The sequence below is a fragment of the Capra hircus genome, chromosome 2, assembly GCF_001704415.2.
Source record: "Capra hircus breed San Clemente chromosome 2, ASM170441v1, whole genome shotgun sequence".
In the NCBI taxonomy this organism is placed as follows: Eukaryota; Metazoa; Chordata; class Mammalia; order Artiodactyla; family Bovidae; genus Capra; species Capra hircus.
This window is the reverse complement of record NC_030809.1, coordinates 15,768,927-15,794,513: the sequence shown is the minus strand read 5'-3', so window position 1 is coordinate 15,794,513 and position 25,587 is coordinate 15,768,927. Positions and strand designations below refer to the sequence as shown.

At 48.9% G+C, this 25,587-nt stretch overlaps 1 protein-coding gene across 3 annotated transcripts in view; it reads left to right on the top strand.

Annotated features, from left to right (window-relative positions):
* Positions 1-25,587, top strand: part of DIS3L2 (DIS3 like 3'-5' exoribonuclease 2) — a 358,364-nt gene that overhangs the window by 313,086 nt on the left and 19,691 nt on the right. For all 3 annotated transcript variants that reach the window (XM_018058183.1, XM_018058187.1, XM_018058188.1), the window contains exon 14: positions 3,344-3,423. In XM_018058183.1, the coding sequence (XP_017913672.1) occupies positions 3,344-3,423 (80 nt within the window). The remainder of the gene's footprint in view (positions 1-3,343; positions 3,424-25,587) is intronic.

Here is a 25,587-nt window from a genome sequence, read left to right as displayed (position 1 = left end):
ATTTCTGCTTTATTGACTATGACAAAGCCTTTGACTTTGTGGATCACAGTGAACTGTGGAAAATTCTGAAAGAGATGGGAATACCAGACCGCCTGACCTGCTTCTTGAGAAACCTGTATGCAGGTCAGGAAGCAACAGTTAGAACTGGACCTGAACAACAGACTGGTTCCAATAGGAAAAGGAGTACATCAAGGCTGTATATTGTCACCCTGCTTATTTAACTTAAATGCAGAGTGCATCATGAGAAACGTTGGGCTGGAAGAAGCACAAGCTGAAATCAAGATTGCTGGGAGAAATCTCAATAACCTCAGATATGCAGATGATACCGCCCTTATGGCAGAAAGTGAAGAGGAACTGAAAAGCCTCTTGATGAAAGTGAAAGAGGAGAGTGAAAAAGTTGGCTTAAAGCTCAACATTCAGAAAACGAAGATCATGGCATCTGGTCCCATCACTTCATGGCAAATAGATGGAGAAACAGTGGAAACAGTGTCAGACTTTTTTTTTGGGGGGGTGGGGCTCCAAAATCACTACAGATGATGACTGCAGCCATGAAATTAAAAGGCGCTTACTCCTTGGAAGGAAAGTTATGACCAACCTAGGTAGTGTATTGAAAAGCAGAGGCATTATTTTGCCAACAAAGGTCCGTTGACTCAAGGCTCTAGTTTTTCCAGTGGTCATGTATGGATGTGAGAGTTGGACTATGAGGAAAGCTGAGTGCCAAAGAATTGATGCTTTTGAACTGTGTTGTTGGAAAAGACTCTTGAGAGTCCTTTGGACTGCAAGGAGATCCAACCAGTCAGTTCTAAAGGAGATCAGTCCTGGGTGTTCATTGGAGGGACTGATGTTGAAGCTGAACCTCCGATACTTTTGCCATGTCATTCGAAGAGTTGACTCATTGGAAAAGACCCTGATGCTGGGAGGGATTGGGGGCAGGAGGAGAAGGGGACGACAGAGGATGAGATGGCTGGATGGTATCACCGACTCAATGGACGTGAGTTTGAGTGAACTCTGGGAGTTGGTGATGGACAGGGAGACCTGGCGTGCTGCAATTCATGGGGTCACAAAGAGTCGGACACTACTGAGCAACTGAACTGAACTGAACTGATCAAATATGCATCTTGCTTCTTTTCACCTAACCCGTATATTTCCCCAGGTTAATAAAAATTCTTTATAAACCATTTAACAGCCGTATGCTATTCTGCACCTGACTCTAGTATGGTTTATTTAACTGTTCTGCTATTTCTGGTTTTTCAGAGTCTTTCCAATAAATAATCCTAAAGTAAATAGTTTTTTAAAAAAGAAAACTCTTTCCTCTACATTTATGATACTTTTCCAAGCCATTAATTTGTAACTTGAATCACTGAATCGAAGGCTTTGAAAATTTCTAAGCAGTAGAGTCTTTGAATTGGACTAAGTATAGAGACCTGAATTTATCTACAAAAAGGAAAGTAAAGAAAAAAGGGGGGATTGTAATTAACAGATATTTGTAAATAACTGCTTTCTGTTTTACTGAAAGAGGGCTGGGAAGATCCAAGCGGTGCTCTGTGGGGAAAACATGCCTTTGACTTGAAGTTCCTGGCTCCATGCTGGTGAAGCAGGGCTTGTTTCTGCTTTTTTATTTTCATCTGGGTCAGTGAGAGGACAGGCCATTCCTACAAGCTCATGTCCCTCTAAGGAAGAGGAAAGGCATCCAGAATCTAATGATGCACATCAGTAGTTGTGTCAGCAGCTTTCAGTTAAAAAAAAAAAAAAAAAAGCTATAATAATATATCCTCCTAATGTGCTGTTAATTTTAGTTAAAAATTTCCCTGGTGATTTTTTAAAATTTAATTGAACTATTTTGGCCACACTGTGTGACTTGCAGGATCTTAGATTGAACCCCAGACCATCACAGTAAAATCACCAAGTCCTAACCACTGGACCTCTAGCAAATTCCCTCCCTAGTGATGTTTAAACCCAAGAAATTTGTAAATCTGGTAACTATCTCTGCATTTGGAAATAAATGTTAGCGCTGCCCTAGCTGTCCAGGCCCCAGCAGGACAAACACACCTCACAGAGCTCTGGCTTCTCAGCCACACCTGAACACTCCTCTTAGAATCCGGAAAGAAACCAAGACATCATCACCAGAATCCTTGTTCCTGATCTTCCCTAATCAGGAAAAAGCTAAGGAGCGCCTCCAAGTCAACATGGCCAAAATCAGACGTTGGACTGTCTGCCCGTCCCTGCGTTCAGTCCTCCAGCTCAGCAGTGGAACCACCACCTGCCTGGTTGTTAACATCAAAAACCTGAACCATCCCCGACTTCCTGTTTTCTGTCCTCACATTCTCCAGCACCGAATCCATCGACATGTTCTGTCCATTCTGTTGCGGAACCTTTACTCAAGATCTCACATTGTCCATTTCTCTCCATCTCGCCCACCTGCCCTCTGGTCCCAGCCGCATCACCGCTCACCTGCACTGCTCAGTTGCCTGCCACAGGGGCTCCTACTTCTGCTCTCCCCACTGCGGTCTTTTCTCTAATAGACAAAGGTCTTTTCTGTAATAGACAAAGGGATCCTGCTAAAACATGACTTTGGTCATGTCATCTACCCCTTTCTTAAAACATGTCAGAGGCTTCCCTTTGCTAGTAAGGTAAAGGTCAGAAATTCCAACATGGCTGAGAAGGCCCTGCGTACCCTGCCCTGGCCTTCCTTTCCAGCATCATTGCCCAATATACACCCCCCGCCCCCAGTCCATCCTTCAGCTCCTGCAAGTCTTGCACCCAGGGCTCTGCCAAGGAGGGCCCTCTTCTCTCCCCTCCATCCTTCCCACTGTCTAGGTAACCCCGTCTTCCCACTTTCCCAGTCTAGGTCAGGTTATTTACCCCTGTAGAAACACAGGAGGTTTTTTTTTTTCCTTCTTCAGAGAACCTATTTAAAGTTTCACACACACACACACACATATATATATATATATATATATATAAATGTTTTTTCCATTCATCAGCATGATTATGTGATGGATGTCTGTCTCCTCTACTAAACCACAGGATCCTCTCTGCTACTGTTCTCTGCTCTTTCCGCATCAGCTCACTCAGGGTCTGGCACCAAATAGGGGCCTTAATAAAAGTTGGTTGCTCGCCGAATGGAGAACTTGAGTCCTGGTGACAGTTCTCCTTGACACCCGTGTCCCTGTAAGGTGCGGGCTCTTCCCAGGGCGGGCAGGCCAGGTTCTCCACACCATGTCCTCTTGAGGGAAAGTGATTTTGCTTGTTTTCTTGTTTTTTGTTTTTTCATTTCAGCTGTCAGAATTAACAGAGCACACTGCCTAAAACGTACCCTTTTTTCTCTTCTCTCCTTATGCAGCTAAAGCTGGCTTTCACCCTGGACCACGAGACTGGGTTGCCTCAAGGATGTCATGTCTATGAGTACCGAGACAGCAACAAGTAAGCCACTCTGTGGGAAAGCGTGTTGCCTGACCCTGTCCTGTGGAGGTAGCATCCCTGGGCTTCCGTGTACGCGGCCTCCCTGACTAAGAGATCCTCAGGGAGGCAATCACACTTTTTGTGACTGTATTAGAAAAGAGCTGGCACAAAAGTATTTCTCCTGTAAAATCTCTTTTGCCCTTCTGTATAGGGTGTGAAAATACTTGTGTCAGAACAGATGTAGTGTATTAGAAGTATTGGGTTGGCCGAAAGATTAGTGCAGGGCTTACGGGAAAACCCAGACGAGGTTTTTAGCCAACCCAATATATTCCAAAGCGAACCTTCCTTTCCAGGCTGCAGCTCTTCTTGACCCCCCACCCTACTTCATCTCCAATCATGGGCTTGCTTATTGGGCTCACTGTGTGACTTTTGCTGTAGTTCAGTCTGACTGTATTGTTTATAGGAGTTTGTTGTGATAATCCACCTGCCTTGTGAATTTGTTTTCCATTTTTTAAATAATTTTTATTGGAATATAGTTGATTTACAATGTTGCATTAGTTTCTGCTGTCCAACAAAGTGAATCAGTTTTCCATATACATGCATCTGCTGTTTTTTAATTTTCTTTTCCCATATAGGTCATGGCAGAGTAATGAGCAGAGTTCCCTGTGCTATGCAGCAGGTTCTCGTCAGTTATCTATGTTACATATAGTAGTGTGGATATGTCGGTCCCAGTCTCCCAATGTGTCCCTCCTCCTTACCTTGGGAATTTCAGAGATGGGCCATTCGTGGGTACCTACAGAGGTTTAAGTTGGTGACCTTGTTCAAAGATGGCTCCTGGCATAGTTTTATACACTTCTTTTCTTCATCACAGGCTGCCTCCTTGACTGCGTGTGTTTGTCTGTGGGACAGTGAAAGTGGTGATGAGTGAGGTGAGGGGTGTGCTCTGAAGAAGACGATGAGCGTGATGAATGGCGAAGGCAGCTACCATTGAGCACCTACTGTGTGTATCACAGGCGAAGGATCAGTCAGTTCAGTTCTGTCGCTCAGTTGTGTCTGACTCTTTGCGACCCTGTAAATCACAGCACATCAGGCCTCCCTGTCCATCACCAACTCCCAGAATTTACTCAAACTCATGTCCATTAAGGTGGTGATGCCATCTAACCATCTCCTCCTGTCATCCCCTTCTCCTGCCTTCAGTCTTTCTCAGCAGCAGGGTCTTTTCCAGTGAGTCAGCTCTTCACATCAGGTAGCCAAAGTAGTGGAGTTTCAGCTTCAACATCAGTCCTTCCAGTGAACACTCAGGACTGATCTCCTTTAGGATGGACTGGTTGGATCTCTTTGCAGTCCAAGGGACTCTCAAGAGTCTTCTCCAACACCACAGTTCAAAAGCATCAATTCTTCGATGCTCAGCTTTCTTTATAGTCCACCTCTCACATCCACACGTGACCGCTGGAAAAACCATAGCCTTGACTAGATGGACTAGTCGAGGGATAGTACGGTAATCAAGTGTTACCCCACTTAATTCTCATGATAGCCTGAAGAATTTTCTGCTATTACTATTGTATTTGCAGAAACTGAGGTCTAGGGAATGTAAGTAACTTGTTTAAGGTCACTTGCCACAGCTGAGTGAGGCAGAGTCAACATTATCACATTAACTCTGGGAAAAAAATAGATGAAAGACAACTGATGTCCCAGGGTGCTACTCAGTGATGACAAGAATAGTCCCAACCTGGACGTGAGGACTAATTGTTTTAAGTACCCAAGCTGGTTAGTTTTACCCAGTGGAAGGATCAAATAGGCACATGCCAATGGAATCTTCTAGAAGAAAACTTGATCTTCCTTAAGAACTCTTGCTCTGTTATTGGTGGCAGATGGGTTACTGAGTGCCTTCAAGACCAAATCTCCATTCAGATTACTTTCAAAGTGTTACTCGTCTTTGTAATTTATCCTTAGGAGAATGCTATCCTAAGCTATTATGTACCCGCAATTCCTACCAAATCAGTCATTCAGGAAAGTTGACCAAGCATCCTTTAACACCATCATTCTTCTTGGATGGCTCTGTTTCTGGAAAACAGTTGCAGGAATCTAGGCTGTTGTGTCAGAAGGCAGCCCTTCATATGACAAACTGTGGCCCTGGAAACACAATGGTGTCAGCTTCATGGCCTGACTCTCTGCTCTTTGAAAATAAGGTTGGCAGAGTTTCTGTTCAGTGGGAGAAGGGCAGTAGCTTAAAGTGCGTGTCTGAGCAGTTCAGAGGTCTGGTGACAACAACTCACATTGTCATTGAAGCTGATCAGAGAGAAGAGCCAGCTTTGTTTCTTGGCCTAATCCCCAATTCTGATAACTATCATGTTATCAGACAAAGCAATGTAGGAGAGAATGTAGGAGTTGTGAGTATTGAAAAGCTTTGACTGAAGACCTGTAAGAGAAAGGCTTTGTGCAGGAAACTGGGGAGGAACCATGATCCCGGGAAGTGTGATAGATGCCTCGGGGCCCCCCTCTGTGGTTTTCTGTTGCTCCTCTTAGAGGCAGCCTTGGGGTTCATTCTCAACCTGTGGACAAGTTTTCTACCCTCCCTGAGCCTCAAGTTTTTTCATCTCTTAAGAGCAATGGGATTAATGATACTTTTCTGATATGATTGTCATGGGGATTCACTGGGATGACATCATCGCCCGCCTAGCACATAGAATGCTTGCAGTAAGTGTTGATGGCCTCTCCTTCCCAAACAGAAAAATCATCTCATGACTTCCCTTCTGTTTTCCCAGTGAGCTACGGCTGCAGCTTGCAGAGTACTGATGAGGGCAGAGGCTGGTGCACACGCCTCTTGTAGGCCTCAGCCGTGAGCACTCTGTCCGAAGGCAGACTAGACTCCTCTCCCCGCTGTGACCTTGAAGTCAAGCGTGGAGAACCCCCTGAGCTTGGCTGAGACATTCCTCTCTCTCCCCTGGCTCTGCCCTGTCTGTGTTTCTCTGTTCACTTTCAGGGACAATTCCTCGACTGCCTGAATCTCAACAGTGGTGTTTAGGAAGTGAGATTTCAGCCCAGCCCCTAAGGGACTCATTTTGTCTCAACCAAAAAAATGAAGGCAACAGCATCAGAGAAATAAGGTTCTACATATAAAAGAAATTAGTGAATATTGTTGTTTTAGTCGATCAGTCTCGTCTGACTCTTTTTGTGACCCCATGGGCTGTAGCCTACCCGTCTCCTCTGTCCATGGGATTTCCTAGGCAAGAATAGTGGAGTGGGTAGCCATTCCCTCCTCTGAGGGATCTTACCCACCCAAGGATCAAATTCAGGTCTCCTGCATTGCAGGCAGATTCTTTACTGTTAAGCCACGAGAGAAGCCCCAGCTGAATATTAGTTGGGTACAATTAATTATTGAAACTCCTACTTTTATCTGGGTATTCCCTGAAATATAATTTGTAATCATTTTAGTATTTATCACTGCCAAGTGCAATCCGTCAGCAAAGAAATTTTTCTGAGTAAGTACTGAGGCTCTCACATTTTCCCCAGTGGTCTTTCCCATCAGATGGAATAGCTTTGGAAAATAGGCACTCTGCTTTTCTGCTACCTGGACTCTTGTATCCACATCCTTTCCTAGAACATCCTAGTAACCCCGATCCATGACTCCATGTCATGCCATTCTCCTTCTCCATGAAGTTCTTTTCGGCCTCTGGGCTTCAAGGAAAGCAGACCCTCAGACTTGTCCAATCTCTAGTAGGACCTCAACTCTGGAGGGCAGAGTTCTCAGGTAAATGTTCTTTTTTTTTTTTTTTTTAAGTTTTCCTTTTCAATATTAGTTTTATTTGGCCACACCCGGTCTTGGTTGTGGCATGTGGGATCTTCATTGGTGGCAATGTGGGATCTAGTTCCCTGACCAGGGATTGAACCTTCATTGGGAGCATGGAGTCTTAGCCACTGGACCACCAGGGAAGTCCCCAGAAAAACATTCTTAAAGCTCTGAGATCATTAGGGGGGAAGAAGCTGCCCTCTTGTGCCTCAGGTTAGATTAGTAAAGCCTTCTGCTCCAATTATTCTGCCAGCCTCCCAAGGCTGTTCAAATCTGCATCTAAGGGGTGTGAGGCCTCTGTCTCCCCACCGCCCTTCACAGCCTATACACCTGCAGACCACCTTCTTTTTCTCTGTTGCAGAAACTTCACCTCCCTTTTGTATGAAATCCGGTGAAGCCAGAGCTGATTCAGTCATGTTCCTCAAACTGGGTTTTGGAGATCTCTTCCTAGAGCAAGGAACAGGCCTCAAAGGATGAACAAGTGATTCATAAGAATTCAGTTCAACATTTAGTAAGCCCCTACTCCAGGCAGTATGTGTGTGTGTGAGGCGCTACGGAAACAAAGATAAATCAAGCCTGGCCCATGATTTCAAAGTGGTTGTTGTTTAGTCGCTAAGTCATTTCCAACACTTTTGCAACCCTATGGACTGCAGCCTGTCAGGTTCCTCTGTCCGTGAGATTTCCCAGGCAAGAGTACTGGAGTGGGTTGCCATTTCCTTCTCCACGGGATCTTCTGACCCAGGGATTGAACCCACGTCCGTCACGTCACCTGCACTGGCCGGCAGGTTCTTTACCACTAGCGCCACCTGGGAAGTCCACTGCCCTCCTGATAGCTGTTTATGGTCTGCTCTTTGATACTCCACTCTGATTTGAGTGTTTCGTTTTTATTTTTAATTTTTAGGTGTTATATTTGGAGCTTTTAAAAAATCAGCCTATTTTTTTTCCTGTTCTTTTTGCGTGTCCTAGTTTTTCACTATTTCTATTCCTTTCATCTCTTCTAGTTATTTTGATTATACTTATTTTATAACTCTTTTCTGATTGTTCGCGTATTTCTACTTCTAAGAGTATCTGTTCTCCCAAACGTGGTCTCTGAGGGTTTGGCTTTAGGTGGTTCATTTCCTCACGTGGTTTGTTCCGTTTTTTCAGGTCATCTTAAGTGGGGATTGTGTTCTCTGTGAGAGTCCCATACGTTCCTGGGTTGTGCATGTGTCCTTTCACTGCTTTGGCATTTATTCTGCCAGGACCCCGAGAGTTCCATAGGTCTTGCCAGTTTGACGTTAACCTCTTAGTTTAGGATTCCCAGAAGTTGGGTGGTGTGCATTCAGCCTCCACACCTACAGGCAGTCCAAGCTTGCTTAGGATCCCCATCTCAGAAAGGAGCACCTCCCCTCTGCTCCACCTACAGATAGATGTTCCTCTGGGCTGCTCAAGAGGGCTTCCTGATCCCTGTTCGAAGACCAGCAGCCCTTCCTGGGTCCTGGCTTTCTGCGGGCCTCTCAGTTCCAGCTTCCAGCAGATGGTCTCCCTCCTGTGGGCATTAAAACCTTCGCTCCTGTAACTGTATCAGGGTATCATACTCCCAGCTCCCCTTTGCTCTGGTAAAGATTACCGCTTTGACTTAGTTTCCTCTTCATTTCAAGTAACTGGCGTTTTCCCTTCTTTCTTCCATGCTCAGTCATACACTTTGGTCAGTTCGGTCGCTCAGCTGTGTCCAACTCTTTGAGATACCATGGACTGCAGCATGCCAGGCCTCCCTGTCCATCACCAAGTCCCAGAGCTTGTTCAGACTCATGTCCATTGAGTCGGTGATGCCATCCAGCCATCTCATCCTCTTTCGTCCCCTTTTCCTCCAGTCATACACTTAGATGATTCTTTCGCAGTATCTTGTCCATCTTTTCCATGTGTTTGTGTTGGGAAAGAGGCCTACCTCAGTTCAGTCTACTGTCTTGTCAGAAACCAGAAGTTGAAATAAACCTTGTAAACTGTGACCCATTCAACAAGCATACGGAGAGTTTCTGCGGGACACCAGTACAGAATTAGTCACTGAGGCTGGAGAGCTGAATGAACACTCATGTGACCCTCAGGGGCTCAGGGGCTAGTGGGAGGGACTGGGTGCCATCAGCTCTGTGATGGGATGCCTACCCGCTCCAGCAAACCCATCTTCCAGCCCTGCCTGGCACCTCGAGCCTGCCGTGTACACGGTGTCTCTGGGTGACAGGGCCACGCCCTGCTTCTAGAACACCGACCTTTCCCACCACCCCTTACGCCCATCTGGGTAACTTCTACTTCTCCTTCCACCCTCAGCGAAGCGTCACTTCTTTGGGAAAGCCATTCCAACCCCTGACAGCCATTATGAAAGGCTGAATCACGAGTGTCATCTGAGTGGTCCTGTGCCCCTCCTGCCTGGCTCTGCTCTGGCACTCAGTGCGCTCCAGATGCTGGTTGGCTTGTCTGCTGCCTCCTCCTGGGCTGAGTCCTTTTAAGGTCAAGGCCTTGATTGGTTCGTTTCAGCACCCCTAGTGCCTAGCCCAGGACCTGGCACATATTGCTTGACGAAGGGGTTGGGGGACCTAATTGAATCCTTTTAGAGGAGGAACCTGGCTCTTGAGAAGTCAAATCTCTTTCCAGCCTTTGTCTTTTCTTTCTTTCCTTTTTTTTTTTTTTTTTTTTGTGGGATTATCATGAGGATTACATTATGTCTGACGTCAGGGAAAACTGTCTCCTTGGATAGTTTATGAATTCTGAAGAACTAACACATAGAAGAAACAGGCTGCAAAAACTTCACTTGACTCTAAATATAGAGTAATTATAGTTACTTACATTACTCCGTACCATTTTTTGCCTGATAGGAGGGCATAGTAATCATTATAAAGAGCATTAAATATGCCAAGCATACTTGGAGAAGCTGAGCTGAATTGCAAGGCTGCACTTCACTCATGACCTCTAGAGTTTCTGATCCATGCAGCCTGACTATGGTAGAGGCGACCACCTCCTGAATGCCCACAGCACACCTGCCCTGGGCTAGGGGCTTTGACCCCAAACCATCCAAGACAGATCTTAATTTTTATAACTTTACCGATTTTTTTAAAAGTCAACGAGATTATATTATTTTCACAGTTTTAGCAGATTAAATAAAACAAAGCTGAGAGAGGGGTTAACCTGCCCTGGGTCACACCATGGTCAAGAGCAGAGCCTGGATTTCACTCTAGTTCTAGCAGATTCCAGAGCTCATTGTGCCCTGTTCCTGTGAAGGAGAGGGGTGGGGAAAGGAGGCCAGGTGAGCAGAGTGTAGCCCACAGTGCCATCCTCAGGGGCCAGTCTGCTCAGGACCTCTGCCCTGCCCAGTCACCTGGGAACACAGATCCAGAGGGCCAAGACCCTGTGTCTGGACGGGGCTTCTGGTGACAGCCACCACTCACCCCTTGCCCTTTTAATTCGCTTCTTCCTCTGCTCAGGACTTGTCCTCATCCCTCACCTAAATAAACAGATGGAATATTTCCCAGCAGCCCTGACAACTTCAGACGAACACAAACCCTTCCCAGCATTTCCAGGGCTTTGGAAATGACACTCTGTGTCTGCACCTCGGACCAGATGCCAGTTCCTCGGGCTAAGGAGCGATGTAACGGGGTGAGGGGGCGGGGAGCCTGCAGACCTCCCACTGACACTGCCTGGTTAGAATGAAGAATGCCTTTCTTGTTCCTGTTGAAGCCCTTGGTGAGGAGAAAGGGGAGCTGGAAACCAAAGGTGGGGGGTGTGAGGAGAGGTCTGGGGGGAGTTGGAGGCAACTGAGCCAGAGAAAGGTGCCAGCAGTGAGCTCACAGGGCAAGCTTGCAGCTGCGGCGTGCGTGTTGGAGTCGGCCACTTGCAGGTTTGCGCTCACTGCCTCCATCGCAGCCTGGAGTGTCGGCCTGTGGTGTATGCAGGCCCGACTCCTGCCTCAGCCTCTGGAGTAAAGATGGTGATGGGCGAGGGCTGTGCTTCTCTGCTGTCACACCGCGCAGAGAGATTGGGGTGGGGGTCGGGGGCTCCTTTCCCTCCACCACCCCACTCCGGGCAAGAATGATATCCTGGGTGCCCAGATTCAGTGTTTCATTGGACCTCAGTCTTCTCTATATGAAGGAAAGGAGGTATGAACACTCCCACCTAAGAGAAAAGGAAGCCAGGTCCCCAAGAGGTGCCCCACCCCAGGTCAAGCTGTAAACTGGAGGAGAGCCAGCCAGCCAGCTTCCCTCCCTGGGAATCTGCCTCAGCCACGTGATACACGGCAGGGTGGGGCCTGAACAGCTGCACAGAATGGGGCCTGGGGCAGGGAGGGCAGCCAGGCCTGGGTCAGCGAGGCCGCCTCCCGCGTGGCTTATGTTACCTCTGGGTTACTGTCACCTGCTCTCCTACCAAGGCAGGGCAGCCCACAAGTGGCAGGGCAGGGCACCTCTTGCTCAGCTGTGTTGAGTCAGCATCCTTTCGCTACCTCCTGGGAGAGTGGGGGAGGGCTGGAGCCTGAAGCCATGCTGTGAAGCACTGAATCCTTCATTGGAGATTTCCTGGGGCAGCTGGGCCAGGGTGTTCAGCCCCTAATGGATACCCCCAGCCCCTCGGCTCCTGCTGGCATTCTAAAGGGCAGAAGCAACTAGAGTGAGGAAGCATGGAAGCCAGCGGCAGTGGGGACATTGCACTGGACAGCAGCTGGGCGCAGACACAGCCTCTACACTGGCCCATGTCTCAGCACATAGTGTGGCTTAATACCCGCTCCACTATTTTCTTCCCTGGTCCACACACTGGAAAATAGATTCTTACATAAACTCATATTTGAACTTTGACATGCACAGAGAAAAGTGCACAAGCCATGGGCATCTGGTTCATAGAGTATTAGAAAACAAACACACCACGCAGCTATTGCCCGGATCAAAAACTAGAGCATTTTCTGCATGCCCCTCTGTCCTCCAGAGAGTAATCCACCACCGTACCTTCGAACACTGTAGACTCGTTTTGCTGGGTTTGGACTTTGTTGCTCCATTTCTCAGTCGTGTCCGACTCTGCTTACCCCATGGACTGCAGCACACCAGGCCTCCTTGTCCTTCACCATCTCTCAGAGTTTGCTCAGATTCACATCCACTGAGTTGCCGACTCCATCCACCCATATGAATGGAATCCTTTGGCATCTTCTCTTCTGCGTCTTCCTTTTTTCAGCTTTGTGAGAATTCATCTTTGTTGCTGCATATGTTTGTTGCTAGTTCATTCATTTTCATTGCTGTAAGACTTCCTTTGTATAAATACATTGTAATTGATCCAATCTGCATTAATTCAGTCAGCATTTGGGTTGCTTCCAATTTGGTCCCAATTTGTATAAATAATTATGTTTATACATGTCTTTTGGTGCACACATTTCTTTTGAGCAGATACCTGGGAGTGAAACTGCTAATTCAAAGAAAATATCCACTTTGGTGGATATTGCCAAACAATTTTCCCAAGTGGCTGTACCAGTGTAACACTCCCACAGCAGCATATGAGATTTCATATATGTATTGGAGCTCCTTTTCAAATTTTGTGCCCATTACTCTTCTGGGTTTTCCATTTTTCTTGTTGACTTATCCTTCTCTCTATTCTGGGTAGGAGTCCTTTGTTAGTTATCCGTGTTGCTAATATCTTCTTCCACTTGGTAGCTTGCCTTTTTGCTCTCTTTGGTGCTGTTTAAATGAACAGTGTAGTTCCGTGTATCAGTTTTTTTCTTTATGGTTAATTCTTCTTATATCCCTTTTAAGAAAACTATAAAAATCATGAAAACACGTTTGTGTTAGAATTCTCTAAGAAAATCCATAGGACATATATATTTATATTTGCACTTATATTTGTAGTATGTAAAAGAAGATTTGTTATGAGGGATTGGCTCATGTGATTATGTAGCCTGAGAAGTCCCATGACCTGCTGTCTGTAAGCTAGAGATCCAGAAAGGCTGGTGGTAGAATTTAGTGGAGTCTGATGGGAAATAGATGGGGAAACAGTGGAAACAGTGTCAGACTTTATTTTTTTGGCCTCCAAAATCACTGCAGATGGTGATTGCAGCCATGAAATTAAAAGACACTTACTCCTTGGAAGAAAAGTTATGACCAACCTAGATAGCATATTAAAAAGCAGAGACATTACTTTGCTGACTAAGGTCCGTCTAGTCAAGGCTATGGTTTTTCCAGCGGTCATGTATGGATGTGAGAGTTGGACTGTGAAGAAGGCTGAGCGCTGAAGAATTGATGCTTTTGAACTGTGGTGTTGGAGAAGACTCTTTAGAGTCCCTTGGACTGCAAGGAGATCCAACCAGTCCATTCTGAAGGAGATCAGCCCTGGGTGTACATTGGAAGGACTGATGCTGAAGCTGAAACTCCAGTACTTTGGCCACCTCATGCGAAGAGCTGACTCACTGGAAAAGACTCTGCTGCTGGGAGGGATTGGGGGCAGGAGGAGAAGGGGGCGACAGAGGATGAGATGGCTGAATGGCATCACCAACTCGATGGACATGAGTTTGAGTGAACTCCAGGAGTTGGTGATGGACAGGGAGGCCTGGCGTGCTGTGATTCATGGGGTCGCAAAGAGTCAGACACGACTGAGCGGCTGAACTGAACTGAAGTGAACTGAAGGCCTGAGAACCAGGAATGTCAGTGGTAAATCACAGTCTGCAGACAGGAGAAGATGAGATGAGATGGTGAGCAGTGAGAGGAACAAATTCACTTTGCACACTTTTGTTCTATTCAGGCCTCCCACACTGGGGAGGGCAATTCACTTTATCCAGTTCTACTCACAGACAACCAGAAACACACCCTCACAGACACACTCGGAATAATGTTTCACCTGGGCTCTCTGTGGTCTGTCTGGTTGACACATGAAAGTAACCATCAAAATGTTCTTATATTATCTTCTAGAAGCTCTGTTGTTTTACCTTTTCTATTTTAGACCCATAATCTATTCACAATTGAATTTTGAATATGTAACAGCAAGTTTCTTTTTTTTCCATATGGACATCTAATCAACCCAGCAGCATTCCCACTGCTCTCCAGGGTCACCTTCATCAAAATGGAGGGTCTCTATCCACACGGGTCTCTGTCTGCACTCTGTTCTGTTCCACTGATCTACAGGTCTCTTCCTGTGCCAATACCACACTGTCTTAATCATTGTACCTTTGTTAAAAGTCTCGATATTCAGCAGAGTTAGACTTTCCACCTTGCTCCTCCTCGGTTGAGAGCACCTAGGCTATTCTTGGCCTTTCTGTTGCCCTGTAAATTATAGAATCAGATTGTCAGTTGCCGCACATATGCACACAACTTGCTGAGATTTATTTTGAGATTGCTTTAGATCTATAAATCAATCTGAAAAAAAAAAAAGAACCCTTTTACGTTTCTCTTCTTCTCCATGGTATATCCCACTCTTCAGTTCAGTTCAGTCGCTCAGTCATGTCCTACTCCCCGCGACCCGATGAATTGCAGCACACCAGGCCTCCCTGTCCATCACCAACTCCCAGAGTTCACTCCAGCCCACGTCCATCGAGTAGGTGATGCCATCCAGCCATCTCATCCTCTGTTGTCCCCTTCTCCTCCTGCCCCCAATCCCTGTCAGCATCGGGGTCTTTTCCAGTGAGTCAGCTCTTTGTGTGAGGTGGCCAAAGTGCTGTACATGTTTAATAGATGTGATGACAGCAGGTGTCCGTGTCTTGTTCCTGATCTCAGAGAGAAGAGTTTTTATCACAGACTCACTTTTAAATTATGAAGACTTAGGGTAAAATTCCCTTGGTATACATTTGATTTTACTTTTCCCCAAGATGACCTTTCAGTTCAAGGCTACTTTTAAGTTTGAAATGTGGCGGTGGCAGTTTGTATGCTGCTCCTGTTGTTCAGTTGCTAAGTCTTGTCCAACTCTTTGGAACCTCATGGACTGCAGCACACCAGGCTTCCTTGTCTTCCACTATCTCCCAGAGTTTGCTCAAGTTCATGTCCATTGAGTTGGTGATGCTATCTAACCATCTCATCCTCTGTATGCTAGGAGGTAGGCAAACGGGATTTATCATAAGACTGTGACCCCTTATTTTAACCTTGTGAGACACATTCTGCCCTGTCTGTTGTACAGAAGGATCACATGGCTGATAGAGCTGAGCAGGGATTCTAACAGGTGGTGCTGGACCCAAAGCCCAGGCTCTTCTTCCTACCCTGGGACTTCCTGGTAGAATATTGAATGTGTAGCCCTCAAGTTCACAAAATAACCACTTGTCCTAGATCTCCAAGAGAAGAGTTGTTAGACTCCCTCACAGGCCATCTGTTCCTTTTCCCTCCCCCACGTCTCCTCCACCCTTGTCGGCTGCCCATCCCACTTTCTCTCGTTTCCCGTATCATGGACGGAAACTGGGGCAGCCGCAGTGTCATGCTGAAAGGAGCCCTCTCTGCCTGCCTGTGCCCCTGCAGGGCCACACCTGCAGCCATCCTCAGCCAGCTGGCTGAGCCACCCACCGCACCAGGGACAAAGCCTTCCCTGGCCTCTGCTGCCGTGTGACCTTTCGTCTGGTGCCAAGGAGATGTGGGCGGTGAGGACTGAGGGCTTTCCTTCAGGTCAGGCTACTTGGGTTGCTGGTAGAACTTTGGATCTTTAAGCCACCAGCTGTCCCAGTTTGAGGATTATGGCCTGTGCAGACGCACAGAATCTTTCTTTGCTGAGAAGTGGGAAGAGGAAGGAAGAGTGCAAGGAGACTAGAGACCCAAACCGAAACAGGCCCTGGGGCTGTCAGGGGCTCCCAGGGCCCAGCCTGGCTGAGAATGTCCCTTCCTGCAGCCCAAATAACTACCCAAGGATGACCCAAGACAGAGAATTCTAGGCCACCAGGAACTCTTGAAACTAAGTACTTTGAAACTCTCAAAGATCTTATAAGAGAGAGTTCCCTTGGTTGACTTTACACAGGGCTACATTAAGCAAACAGCTTTTTTTCCCTTGTTAAATTTCCTTTGTACAGTGTCCCTGTTCCCTTTCCACCTCTTTCTGTGACAGGCTGCACTTCTGTCCATTCTAGGAGCCTCTCGGGGCTGCAACCATCCAGTGTGACTTGAAGCTCTTCAATTGTTTTCTTCCAGATGCTTTTTGAACATATGGTGACATGACTGAAATCAGCATTTTTGTTTTCTCTGTACCTCTCTCCATCTGCCATATACCTTTTTCCAAAATTTCTGGCACAATCTATGTCTCTTCTGCCTCTCGGGGTGTTTGTCCATTCACAGATTCCCATTCCAGAGGAAAGACTGCGCTTTGGCTCCCCGCAAGGCTAACCTTTCTAAGTTGATGGCTCAGCCAGTTAGTTTTTAAACCCAAGGAGGCCTGCCCTTTTCCAAGACTTAAAGGAGTTCTAGACGCTGATGGTATTCAGGCCTGTCCCCTGCTTGACGAGCAGGCCCACTCTGCTCTGGCACGTGCTGCCAGCGTGCTGCACCAACCTCTAGGGCACCTTCAGGCACTTAAGTAGCAAATGCCCCTGCGGTAAACACCCCCTCTCAGGGAACTGGAAGCCGGAGCCCAGGCCCAGGCCACAGGGCCTGCAGTACTCTGAGGGAGGTTAGCCCAGACAAGAAATGGGCCATAGGACTGTGTGCTGGCTCTGAGCCTGGAGGAAGGTGCCCGTGGCTGTCACCTCCTGCAGCTGCCTGGCAGGTAACCAGAACGTGCTTGGCTCTCTCCGCTTTTGGCTGCGCTTTCTGTGGGGAAGTGATTCTGATCTGACTTCACTGCCATTCCCCACCTCTCCCCCTGGGCCACTGTGGCTTTTTCTTGGTGGCTGGGCAGGAAGCCTCCAGAGCCTGAGGGAGTTGCTGTGCTTGATGACAGAGGCCATCAATGGATGTAAATCACTGAGATATAAATCACTGAATTTATTGGAAAGGAATTGAACACAGTTTACTCTCCCCTCTGGGCTTCCCTGATAGCTCAGTAGGTGAAGAGTCCACCTGCAATACAGGAGGCCCCGGTTCGATCCCTGAGTTGGGAAGATCCCCTGGAGAAGGGAAAGGCTACCCACTGCAGTATTCTAGCCTGGAGAATTCCATGTACTCTGTAGTCCATGGGGTTGCAAAGAGTTGGACATGACTGAGCGACTTTTACTTTCACTCTCCCCTCTGAGCACACTTCTCCAGTGGTGGGCACCCAGGTGGACAAGGGCCTCACAGGGTGACCAGACCAAGTGCCCAGCCCATGCCCACTGAGTTAGGCAAAAAGCACATGGCCAACTTATGCAGCTGCTCTGAAAACCCAACCCAGCAAAGCCTAGCTGAGATGCAGGACACACAGCTCTCTGCTGACCACAAGCTGCCCGGGCCAGCCCCATGTGACCCCGTGACCCAGGGACATGCTGGGGACTGCAGGCTCCAGGTCGGCATGGCAGAGGGTGTTTCCTGAGGTTGAGGACCTCCCTGTCATCACCCTGGACCTGACGGCCTGTGGGGAGTGCTCAGAAGCAGAACCCACAAAGGCAGCGGCACTGCTCTCCAGGCCCCAGGGGCCCGGCTCTCCCCCCAGCTTCCTCACCCCACGCTTCTCACTGGGTGTCTCACTCAGTGGTGGGCCAGCCTCGATCCTTCTCTGGACACCTTCATATTTGAACTCCCTGGAACCTTCCAGAAGGAATTGCTCTCATTTTAATTTATAGATCTTTTGTTTGCTTTAGTAGTGTCAGTTGGACATCATGTGTCCCTTTTAGTAATTTAGGATTCTTCACACTGTGTATATGGTGATACCAAAGCACTTTTCTTGGGCTCTGCTGTGCCACGAGGCTTTGCCTCTATGCTAAGTACCCCGACGGCGCCTTGTGATTTCATTTGACTTTATTGAGACTCTGCCCCAGCTGCCTTTGTGTCCACCTTGACAGTCCCAGCCCCTTATCACTTCCCCACCACTGTCCAGATGAAACCAGTAATACCCTCTCAGCCTGGTTGTAAGCATGAGGCCCGGTGGGGGAATGGTTAGCTGGGAAGCCAGGTCTAGTAGTCATAATTGTTGATGGCGAAGAGGAAAGGGTCTGAGTGAGGAACCAAGGAGGGACTTGCCTGTGAGTCACACCTGACGCCTGGCTCCGGCACCTGTGTTGGCCACCACAGGCTTTGTTAGGTGTTTCTTGCTTCTGCCCCGTGTGTCAGATACTCAGAATTGCGTATGTGGTTGAATTTTAGATCAGTGGGTTGGTGTTATACTTTTTAAATCAACTGGAATTAAATCGCTTAATGCATTTGTCATGTTGAGAGATTCTTCCTTAGTTCTGACAGCCCTCCAGTTTCAACCCCGTCTGTTTCTTCTCGTTAGTCTTCAGTGCAAATGGTCACCATCTTGTTGTGTCATAAATATTCTAGGAAACCATCAGTGTTCTGTTCTTGAAGCTGAAGGAACCCTTTACTCCTTTAGGCTTTTTTCCTGTTGTATTTTCCAACTGTTAGATTCATCAAGCCTAACTTGTACGTTTCTGTGTAATCATTTGCCTCAGAAACACTAGCACTTTGCTGTGTGCCCCGTGAGGCAGGCTGCACCTGAGGCTTCGTGGCCCTTGGCCTCCTTGTAACAGAGTGGAGGCGGGTTTGAGGGTAGAGTGTGGAGGAATGAGTGTGAAACCACCTTCCTAAGATCCTCTGAGGGATCTGTTGCCCAAAGTGCTGGGAACACTGCTGTGGGAACTCAGTAAATAAAAGGCAAAGCAAAGAGCCCGTTCATGACTAAGAAAATTCTCACAGGGGCATGGGAGGTGGGTGTAGGAGAGTGAGTATGTGTCCATCTCCTGACTCCCTGGGCCCAAGGGTGAGGACAGTCTCTCTGTCCCAGCCCCCCGCACAACTCCTGGAGCCCACAGGTGCCCAGCAAGTGCTGAATGCTTGTTTCCAGGGAGCAGGCTGCGTTTGTTCTTTGCCCCTTCATGTTTTGTGTTTCTGCATTCTTCAGTATTCTAACGACACCAGACGCTTGTCACCTTAAGGTTTTCATACTAGTAAATAACATGCCGGACCCTGATATAAGACCTTTACCATCACCCCATGGTGTGGGAAGTGGAGGTGAGGAAAGTTAGCTGTCGGGCTACGCAGGCCATGTGTGGTGGACCCCCCACCTTCCCTCTTGACTTTAACAAGCAAGAGTACTAGGAGGTTGCTGCTGCCCTCTATGCTTTGTTCCAAAGCGAAGCTGCCCATCCATGGGGAGAAGCCTGCCTTCCTGCGTGTCCTTCCCATCCAGGCCAGACCAGGTCCTCACAGAGGGCTGAGGTCAGCGCTGGTCAGAGCCCCGAAAAGACTGAGCTCGTGCCAGGAGACCACAGGATTCTTCAAGAAGCTGTTTTACATCCAGAATCGTGTTACATGCCAGATGGATCATTTCCCACTATCAGACTTAGAAAGTGACCCCTGGAAATTCCTCAACAAGGGGAAAAGGAGGTCTGCCCATGTGCCTTGTGGGCAGAGCATTGCTGGGTGTTTCCTGGATCAGATCAAGACACCTTTCCTTTGTCTAGCAAACTATCAGACCCCTGCTAGTGCCAGCTACCGTGCGTCCCCAGAGCACACAGCCCACTGAGGCAGACACACGTGAAAGACAACATTCACAGGTGGTGACAAAGGCTGTGGTGGAGGTGAGCGCCCAGGCTCTGTGTGAGGTCAGCAGTGGACACTTCCCTGAGCTATGTGCTGCCTATAAGGATGTTGTGGTGAAGTCAGCAGCCAATCCTTTGTGTTGCTGCAAAATCACCAGTGGGCAGTGATTCTGCAACACTCAAATGTGACATTGGAGGAACCAAACTTGAGTTTCCCATAGATTTGCCGGGAAGTGGACTGGCATAGACACCACTGGGCAGGGAGCGTGGTCCCTCTCCACAGTGTCTATGGAAGGTCGGCCACAGCCAGGGGACTACGCAGGACCCTGCAGGGCACTGGGCAACTGTGGGCGCAGCTGGGCTGAGGCCAGAGAGCCCTGGGTGCTGTGGCCTCTGCCTGCAGGAACAGTTCTTACCCTGAGGGAGGCCCAGATGGAATGGGCTGGTCCTCCCAGTCCTGATGGCTGCCCAGGCCTGGCCTGAGCCACCTGTGGGAAGCTCCCAGAGGGCATTGAAGACGCAGAAATCTGGTCAGCTTCCCAGGTACCCAGAGGCCTCTTTTAGAGCATCTCTAGGTCCTGGAAAAGCAGGACTCTGTCTGCATCCTGGTCTGTCCTAAAAGGTAGATTTGGCCTGCAGAGTGGTAGTTTGAGAAAGCATGGGCTCTAGGCTGGCTTTGACATCCACTGGCCTAGACCCCATTAATCCAGCTCACCTGGAGGAATGAAAGGCCTAATCCAGGTTGTTTAGGCCTTAGCTCTAAGATAGAGTTGAGGGTAGCCCCTGGAAAGGACTGGAGTCTTCATACAGCCTGTATCTGAGAGCTTCCCTCAGCCCAGAAGGAAGGGTAGGGTAGAGTGGGGGTGAAAAGCAGCAGACTCCTTGCTCACCACCCCCACCAGTGCACCAGTGTACACAGCCCGTGTGTGTGTGTGTCTGTGTGTGTGTGTGTGTGTGTCTCTAGGTGGGGATATGATGATGTTGGGGAAGCCCAGAGACCCTGGATGGGAACAAATCCACTTAACCACTCTGAACTCAGTTCATGAAACCATGGGTCAATATTTGAAGAGCCACATAATTAATAAGAGCTCTGCCAGACTCAACACACTGCATCCCAGTGGGAGATAAGACAAGTGTTAGTTCAACAGAAACAGCCCAAGAGGAGAGATTTTTTTTTTGTAATCTGTTAGGTTTCATACTTAGAGTGAGGTGGTCTGCTCTGGACAAGAGTGTTCATCTATCAGGTGACCAGCAAATGAGCCCCAGCCACACTGACACCCTGTGTTGGATCTAAGTGATGACTCTCTACAGGCAAGGAAGAATTGCATTAAAGCAGATTCAGCAGGTCCCATCAGGCCAGCAGAATCTGACATAGCTTCTGTTTTGTTCCCATGCCTGCCTTCCACCTGAGGGAAGCTACAGGAACCTCACTCCTAGGCCCTTTTCCTGAGGGGGTTGCTGCTTCCACTCCCTGCCCCCAGAAGTAGGCCTCCTTCCCTCTTTTCCCTGGAGCACCAAGCAGATCCTGTCTCAGAGGTACTTGGTTCGTTCCCCAGACAGGCATTTGACTTTGTGGTTCTTGGTCTAAGCCAAGTTGAACAGCGCCTATGTGTGCCCCCTTGGCCCCAAGACACAGAGATGGGCAAGGCCTGGTCCCTAGACAGGAAAAGTGGCCTCAGAAGAGACAGTATCAATCAAGTGATGAGTTCTGGGGCTAGAATCAGCTGAGAGGACCATGGGCTGAGAACGGTGATGCCTGAACTGAGCCTTGAAAACTCAACCATGATGCATGGAGGTGGGCTAGGGCATGGTAGGCGAAGGGAGCAGCCTGGAAACCCCAAGGGTGGGACCCTAAGAAGTGTGAGTGTGCATCACCCAAGAGGAAGCCCAAAGAGAGTGCTGGTTTCCTCCTGGCTGCTGGGGGAGCTGGGCTGAGGCCAGCTGCAGGTCAGTGAGAAGTGCAGGGGTCAAGGGAGCTGCAGCCTTTGAAGCTAGACGCCAGCCTGCCCTCAGCTCAGCCCCTGTGAGGGCCCTTTACACAGTCAGGGGTGGGGCAGTTCTGACAATATGGAACTCCCCAGGGGAAACAAAAAAGTACCTGAATTCTTTGCCCAGCTCAGAGTTCAGTGAGGAAACACCCTCTTGGGGCATACTTAGAAAGGCTTGTGCGAGGCTTGTCAAGGTATCTCAGCGGCTCCCAGGGCAGGCTTCCAGACCAGACTGTCTAAGGGTCGAGATGGCCACAGCCCCATGGACAACTCTCCCTGGCATTCTGACCTGCTGGGCCAGCATGTTTCCGCAAGTGGAACAGGAGTTCAGTTCAGTTCAGTTGCTCATTCATGTCCGACTCTTTGTGACCCCATGAATTGCAGCACGCCAGGCCTCCCTGTCTGTCACCAGCTCCTGGAGTTCACTCAAACTCACATCCATCGAGTAGGTGATGCCATCCAGCCATCTCATCCTCTGTTGTCCCCTTCTCCTCCTGCCCCCAATCCCTCCCAGCCATCAGGGTCTTTTCCAGTGAATCAACTCTTCGCATGAGGTGGCCAAAGTACAGGAGTTCAGTTCAGTTCAGTTCAGTTGCTCAGTCATGTCCGACTCTTTGTGACCCCATGAATTGCAGCACGCCAGGCCTCCCTGTCCATCACCAACTCCCGGAGTTCACTCAGACTCACGTTCATTGAGTCAGTGATGCCATCCAGCCATCTCATCCTCGGTCGTCCCCTTCTTCTCCTGCCCCCGATCCCTCCCAGCATCAAAGTCTTTTCCAATGAGTCAACTCTTCGCATGAGGTGGCCAAAGTACTGGAGTTTCAGCTTTAGCATCAGTCCTTCCAAAGAAATCCCAGGGCTGATCTCCTTCAGAATGGACTGGTTGGATCTCCTTGCAGTCCAAGGGACTCTCAAGAGTCTTCTCCAACACCACAGTTCAAAAGCATCCATTCTTCGGTGCTCAGCCTTCTTCACAGTCCAACTCTCACATCCATACATGACCACAGGAAAAACCATAGCCTTGACTAGACGGACCTTAGTCAGCAAAGTAATGTCTCTGCTTTTGAATATGCTATCTAGGTTGGTCATAACTTTTCTTCCAAGGAGTAAGCGTCTTTTAAATTCATGGCTGTGATCACCATCTGTACAGGAATAGTGTTTGCCAAAAAGAGGACCACAGATGAAAGAGGCAGAAGCTTCGAGGCTTTAGCCAGTGATAGGAGAACTAGAGCAGTAGAAGCAAATTTTCTCAGCACCGTGTTCATCCCAGAGGCAGCACCAGGAGGCCGGAGCCCCAAAGGCAGATGACGGGAAGCGTTCCTATGGGGAGGTGTGGCGTCGGGGGAGTCCTGTTCCTGTCCTGGCCCGCTGAGCAGGAGACAGACAGAGGTAAAGCATGGGCTAAAGATAAGACCTCCAAGGTTACAGAAATGTCTCAGCCTGGCCGAGCCCCGAGGCAGGCTTGCCTGTTTGCTGGCGCAGCATGGCCGGCCTCCGACATGAGGGCCGGGAGCCCAGGGAGACATTCTGGCTCTCTGCGGTTACCGGGGAGCTGGCAAGCCAGGTGGGGATGAGTGGCCATGACTCCACAGCCACTGCAACCCTTGCTGAAGGCCAGAGGTGCCCTTGACAGGAAGGAGAGACGGCAGTGGTAGTGACGCAGCATACCACCCCAGGTGTTTGACCCCTTGGGGGCCACTGTGGCCTCAGGGCAGGCCCTGTGCTCACCCTGCGCTGCCAGCAGAGCCCGGGGTCGGGCGCTACTCAGGAAACCCTGCTGCCCAATCCTTAGAAAGCTTAAGGCAGCAACATGGGACCACCTGCACCACTGCTTTGGGAGTGGCGGTCATGTGACCTCTCGGAGCCTCCCTTGCTGATGTGAAGGGTCTAAGACTCCCTGTGAAACTCGGAAAGTGCCAGCAGTGGAAATGCCCAGAGGCATCTCTGCTCACCCCTGCAAGACTCAGGCCAGGCCCCCACCCCACAGCAAGGTGGACAGTGGCTGTACCGCCAGCCTGTCCCCTCTTCTGTGAAATGGAGATCTCAGAATCCCTTCTCTCTCCCTGTCCCTCAACTGTAACGAGGGTCATGTGGCTCTCACACTTACAGACAACGTACACTCAGTTCAGTTCAGTTTCTCAGTCCTGTCCTACTCTTTGCGACCCCATGGACTGTAGCACGCCAGGCCTCCCTGTCTGTCACCAACTCCTGGAGCTCGCTCAAACTCATGTCCATTGAGTCAGTGATGCCATCCAACCATCTCATCCTCTGTTGTCCCCTTCTCCGCCTGCCTTCAGTCTTTCCCAGCATCTGGGTCTTTTCTAATGAGCCAGCTTTTCGCATCAGGTGGCCAAAGTATTGGAGCTTCAGCTTCAACATTAGTCCTTCCAATGAATATTCAGGGTTGATTTCCTTTAGGATTGACTGGTTTGATCTCCTTGCAGTCCAAGGGACTCTCAAGAGTCTTCTCCAACACCATAGTTCAAAAGCATCAGTTCTTTGGTGCTCAGCTTTCCTTATGGTCCAACTCTCACATCCATATATGACTACTGGAAAAACCATAGCTTTGACTAGATGACCTTTGTCAGTAAAGTGATGTCTCTGCTTTTTAACATACTGTATAGGTTTGTCATAGCTTTTCTTCCAAGGAGCAAGCATCTTTTAATTTCAAGGCTGCAGTGATTTTGGAGCCTAAGAAAATAGTCTGTCGCTATTTCCATTGCTTTCCCATCTATTTGCCATGAAGTGATGAGACCAGATGCCATGATCTTAGTTTTTGTATGTTGAAGGAACCACTAGACCATTCAGGTATGACCTAAATCAAATCCCTTACGATTATACAGTGGAAGTGACAAATAGATTGAAGGGCTTAGGTCTGATAAGAGTACCTGAGGAACTATGGGTGGAGGTTTGTAACACTGTACAGGAGGTGGTGATCCAACATTGTGAAGCACCATAGAAATGTAAGGGATTGGTCTTGCATAGGCAAGGCAAAAAACTGCAGATAAAAAACTTAGTGAATGCCTACTGTGTGCCCAACACTGTTCCAGGCCCTGGGACTCGAGGCAAATGGAGCTGGCTGAGCTGGCCAGAATGAGGCCAGAGTGGGACAGGTGTGAATGGCAGGAAGGGGGCCTGGCCAGTAAAGGTGTAGGTGAGGGGAGACCTGGGGGAGCAGAAGCCAGCACAGGGCCACAGGGTGAGAAAGTAGGATTTGTGTCAGCTAGGAGCTGAGGGGCAGCACCAAGGAGGCATCTGACAACACAGTTCTTGGTTGCTCTCTGGGCCAGACTGAGCAGAGGCTGTGGAGCATGGAGACCCTCGCTGGGCCCACAGCCCTGCCCCTGCCCCAGCACTGAAGACTCGTGGCCCTGGCTCCACAGGTCTGCCTTGGGTTCAGGGTGAGAAAGAAGGACTGATGTTTTCCCAAAAGATTTGACAAGAAACGCTGTCTTCAAAGAAGCTGATCCCACCCACCTGCTTGGCTAAAACTGTAGTTCACTCTTGGGCCTTGTTCCCAAACAAAGCCAAAAAGGGCATGTCAGGGTTCTGAGGAACCTCACAGGGGCCTTTGCAGGGACGGGAGCCCTGGCCCATCCTGCCCAGGCAGTCTCCCTGGGTGGTTTTATACAAGACCTGCCTGCCAGTGTGCGTCCCTCCTGCGCCTTCCACCTGTCTGTCTCTTCCCAGTGGCCTCAGCACTGGTACCCACGGGAGGTCACTGTGTTGGGGCTCAGGCCCCACCCTGCTGCTGCAGCTGGGCAAAGCAGCAGCCTGTGGGGAGCTCACTGCACCCTCTACCGCCCCCCGGCACTGCAAGCCCTGAT